General features: G+C 58.8%; 1 protein-coding gene across 3 annotated transcripts in view; it reads right to left on the bottom strand.

The window, feature by feature from the left end:
• The window catches only part of LOC109370276, a 15,886-nt gene that overhangs the window by 1,925 nt on the left and 9,379 nt on the right, over positions 1-4,582 (bottom strand). For 2 of the 3 annotated variants that reach the window (XM_031555887.1, XM_019620906.1), the window contains exons 2-10: positions 4,055-4,116; positions 3,355-3,508; positions 2,851-3,107; positions 2,386-2,456; positions 1,902-1,981; positions 1,668-1,785; positions 1,193-1,316; positions 316-740; positions 16-108 (exon numbers count right to left, since the gene is read on the bottom strand). In XM_031555887.1, the coding sequence (XP_031411747.1) occupies positions 16-108; positions 316-740; positions 1,193-1,316; positions 1,668-1,785; positions 1,902-1,981; positions 2,386-2,456; positions 2,851-3,107; positions 3,355-3,508; positions 4,055-4,116 (1,384 nt within the window). The remainder of the gene's footprint in view (positions 1-15; positions 109-315; positions 741-1,192; positions 1,317-1,667; positions 1,786-1,901; positions 1,982-2,385; positions 2,457-2,850; positions 3,108-3,354; positions 3,509-4,054; positions 4,117-4,582) is intronic. The other variant, XM_019620908.1, reaches the window with a different exon arrangement.

Consider the following 4,582-nt stretch of genomic DNA (forward strand, 5'->3'; position numbering starts at 1 on the left):
TGCGCTTGCTTTTGCCTGTTTCTTTCTGCCATGCTGGCAAAAGCCTCCTGCTGGTGTAGGTGCGGCTCCAGCCTTCTCAGCACCTGAGCTGCTCTTGGGGAAAGGAGGCTGCAACAGGAGGAGAAAGTCATCTCTCAGGCTCTGCTGAGCCTCCTCTGCCTCTCCCATCGCCCCGCCCTGCACCCCCGTGCTGCCGCGTGTCCCCACCCTTTCACCCCACAAACAGTTTCTGGCCTGGGCCATGGCTGCCCCCGAGCTGCAGGGTCACAGCTGCCCACGTGCCTCAGGCGGTGAAGAGAGCCCGCACACACTTACTCGGCCTGGAGTACCAGCTTGGAAGCTGTTCCCATTTGATTTGATGGTATTGGGCCCTCAGCCTTCCTCCACCTCCGCCCTGCCTGCTGTCGCCTGGGCTGTGCTGGAGGACGTGGAGCCCAAGCGCGTGTCTCGTCGAACCGCTGCCAAGGAGGAGACAGTGTCAGCAAAGCCGGCCGGGAGCGCGGGGGCTGTTTCCCGGAGCCCCTCTGGCAACGGCCCCACAGCAGGTCCTGGCAATATGGAGACTCAGCCCTGCTGTCAGTGGTGTCGATCCCTGTCGGTACCTGGGGTGGCTGCTGGTCCTCCCCTGTGCTCCAGCCGTCCCATGCTGCCCTTTCTGCCCGTGTTCGCAGTACCTCCTCATGGTACATAGGCCACACGTGCTCCACGCTGTCCCATGGCGCAGACGCTTCCCAGAGTTCCTGCAGGGCCATAGAGACACAGTAGCATACAGGATCCGCCTCAGGCCCAGGGGCCTTCCTTCAAGTCTGCACTCCTGCCCCTCGCCTCTGCCGGCCTGTCGGCACTGCTTTGGCCCAGAAAGACCAGGGGCCCAGAAGCCAGGCCAGGATCCGCAACTCGTGGCAAACACAGCAGAGCAGCCTGTGGGGACCCAAAGCCTCTGCTGTCAGGGATCCAGAATGCCGTGCTCCCGTCACACAGCACCTGGCAGTGTGTGTGGCAGGCAGGGAGGCAAGAAGAGACTGAGAAGGTGTGCAGCCACCCTCTGCTTCCTGGAAAGAAGCTGAAGGAGCTGACAGAAATGCAAAACAGAAGACACACCAAGGGTGCTGCTCGAGATCTCTGTGCACACAGACAGAGGCTTTGTACAGTCTGAAGCAGCACAGTTCCTGCAGCAAGGCAGAGACGGTACCTGCAGCGCTCTCTTTGAGCCTTCCGTTGCAGGGAGTGCCGTGCTGGGCTGGGCTGGAGGAGCTGCTTCCCGGCGGCCCGACGTCTTTTTCCAGAGGGAGCTGCCTGGACACGGCGGCAGCACGCTGCAAACAGACACCAAGAGGAGTTTGCGGGAGCCCGGGGCAGCTCAGTCTCGCCCTGCGCTCCCACAGCCAGAAAGATGGGCTCCGGTGCAACGTGGAGCGACTCCTGAGCTAATGCAATCCACAGGGATCTACATTCAGCTCCCCCGGCGATTCGGGACCCAGATGGAAAAGGAAGCTGGAGTGTCTGCCTCGGGCAAACATGCTGGGCGCTTGCCATCCCTTGAGAGAATGGCCTCCCCAGGACGCACACGTGAGTCGGCAGCCTTTCTGAGTCCCACCAGCCCAAAGGGGAGGCAGCTCCTACTGAAGCATACGCCTCTCCTCCCTCTTTTCCCCCAGGGGCCTCACCTGGCAGAAGGCTTCTTTGCTGTCTCTTGCTGCCATGTGCCTGTCTCCCAGCTCGGCAACATGGAGGGGGGAAGCGTCTCCCTTCTCTGCAACAGCCTGCCGGCAGAGCCCCCTGCACCTAGGAAAGGAGAGAGCTCTTCAGAGCAGCCCCGCAGGCACTGCATTTGAAGCCGGCTCCTGTCCCCCAGCACCGGGCGGAGCCCACCTCCGTACAGCAGGGACCCGTTCCCTCACCTCCGCTGATCCTGCGCTCTCCTGCAGCTCTCGTGCTGGAGGTGGCCTCTGCTCCGCTCTTTTTCACAGTCAGCTGAAACCTAGAAACAAAGAGTGATGCAGCCTTGAAGAAGGGTGACCTCCTGCTCCGTGCAGCTTGTCAGCAGTAACTATCTACGTGTTATGCAGAGCATGGCACCCCTTTTCCTTCCCCTCTATGCCAAAGCAGCACACGCAGCCCAAATTCCTCTCCATGTGCAGTCAGTTCTCTGTGATGGGAATTGGAACAGGTTGGGCATGAGAAACAACCGTGATTCCCTGTCACTCTGGGTTGGAGACACACGCAGCCAGAAAGCAGCGTTAGTGAACCAGGAGCCACTCTTTCCAGGACTTCTCCCCAGCTGGATGCTGAGCATGGAGACCCAACAGCGCATGTTCCAAAGGAAAAGGTGGAAAGGAAGCCTCCCGCCTGGTCAGCTATGTGCTGCGGAGGAAATGCACTCACCTCGGGAACATCTGGATCCCGTGAGCGGTGGTCTCTGGGCTGAAGTCCACGGGATGTCCCGGCCAAATTCTCTGCAAAGGAACAAAGACCTGCTGGAGGCTTTCCAAGGCAGTTTTCTCACAAGTCTCTCATTGACGGGAAGAAAAACTGTCTCCCATGCCAAAAGAAAGCGTCCCTTCAAAACCCTCCGCCAAAGCCTCTTCCATGAACATCAGATCTTTGTTCTGCTCTGAAGGAGCTGCAGGCAAAATACTGAGGCCGTGCAAGAACACTTTCTGACAGGCTTTCTGCAGGGGCAAGGATCCAGGACACCTCTTTGCTAATACAGAAAGCAGTGGGGGTGAGCATGGGGAAAGGCATGTGAGTGGCCTGCCACATCCAGGCCGGCGGCAGTGACCTGATGGCACACTCTTCCATAGGATTCCCAGAGACATGGAGGCAGCCCTCAAAACCCCCTCAACTTACACTGACAACGAATGCGAGCATGCTTGCAGTCCCCTCCAGCGCCGTAACACAGCTGTGATAGAACCTCATGCAAAGGAGGTTATCTTCACACGTCAGGACGCCGATGCCCTTGAAGGCGAATGGGACGTGCACTCTGGTGCTCAGGAGGAGACGGTACAAGAGGACGGTCTCTTGCACACAGCTCCGCACCACGTACAGCGGGATGCCGGTGGCTTGCGATAGCCGCCAGTAGTTCAGCGGCTCCATGCTGACATCGTCTGCAAGGAAAAGGAACATCCTCACTGCCACAGCAAGCCACGTTTCCACGCAACATTCGTAACCAAATCCCATAGAAAAGGTCCTTTAGAGAAACAGCTCTTGGGGCGCAGGTTCTTTTGGAGGAACTCGAGCTGTACCATGACCTTGGCAGTCACTTCTGCTTCTCCCAGCCCTTTCCAAGGAGCGGGGAGAACACACCCTGCCGGACGTGGGGCCATAAGGGGAAGGTGGCCGCCGCCTTCTCACCAGGGATGATCTCAGTGGGAGACTGGAAGTCCTGCAGCCACTGTGCATCGATGTCCAGGTGAAAGACAGGTCTTCGAACTGCAACAGCACCTTCTTCGTGGTGGAATTGCTCTTGGACCACCGCAAAGGCCCCGAGTCCCGCAACCAGGACTCCCTGCACAGGGAAGAGACTGAAAGGCTGACGAGTGTGTACTGTAGAGGCAGCAAAAGTGATGAATGTCGGAGCATGGGGACACTACTCTCTGCCCTTTCCACTCCTGAGGGGCGGTGGGGCAAGATGGGGCTCTCTGGAAAGCTCTGGAAAAGAGCTGTGATCTCTGTTTTACAACCAGCTACCCACAGTATTTGCCAATGTCCCTTGGCTAGAGAAAAGCCTGGGGAGTTACGGCACGGAGGTTAAGCCTGGGTCCGATTCCCAAGGATTATCCTTGGCACAGACCCAGAAAACCCCCCCGTTTCTCCATTTGCTCTCCCCGTTCTGATCAGAAGGCAGAGCAAAGCCCTGGGCTGTGCTGAACACCTGCTCAGAGAGCAGCTCTGGATTTGGGTTTCTCTCCCAGCTGGCCAAGAGGCTGCTCTGGGCACCTGGGCTGGGCTCGCTGTGCTGTCACGGTACCCTGGGACGGATTGCTCTGCGGGGCCAAGACTCTCAGCGGGACTGAACGCCTCCAGGACGAGGGGCACTAGGGCACCAGCTCACCTTGCCCAGCTTCAGCTGGTCCAGGATATAAGAAGACACAGCATTCCAGATCTCCACAACCTCTGCAAAGGAAGGGAAAGATGTGTCAGGCCAGCCTCTTCACAACTTCTTGGCAAGCTGCCCACTCAGAGAATGACGGGGCAGGCATATGCAAACACCCCAGAAAAGCACCACCGTGGCTATGGAGCCGGGCTTTGCCCTGATTTCAGCCCTTGCTCAGAGCCCCGAGGGGAAACGGGAACATGGGGAGCCGCTGGGACGTGGGATGTCTTTTGTCCCTGAGCCAGATCCTCAAGAAACACCAGCTCCCAGGGAAACCTGGCCTTGGACTGCCCTATCGCGGGGGTTTGAGCCATGCCTAAAGGAACACGGGGGCTCTGGGCAGCTCCGCTACTGGGACCTGGCTGCCATATTGTCCCCGGAGCCTGGCGGGACCCTTGGGCAGGGCTCTCGCAGCGGCCCCCAGCCACGTCCAGCAGGAGCTGCGGCTTTGCGATAAAGAAGGTTGTTGTATTGCTAATGAGTGGT

Source organism: Meleagris gallopavo, chromosome 16 (genome assembly GCF_000146605.3).
Source record: "Meleagris gallopavo isolate NT-WF06-2002-E0010 breed Aviagen turkey brand Nicholas breeding stock chromosome 16, Turkey_5.1, whole genome shotgun sequence".
Lineage (NCBI taxonomy): Eukaryota > Metazoa > Chordata > Aves > Galliformes > Phasianidae > Meleagris > Meleagris gallopavo.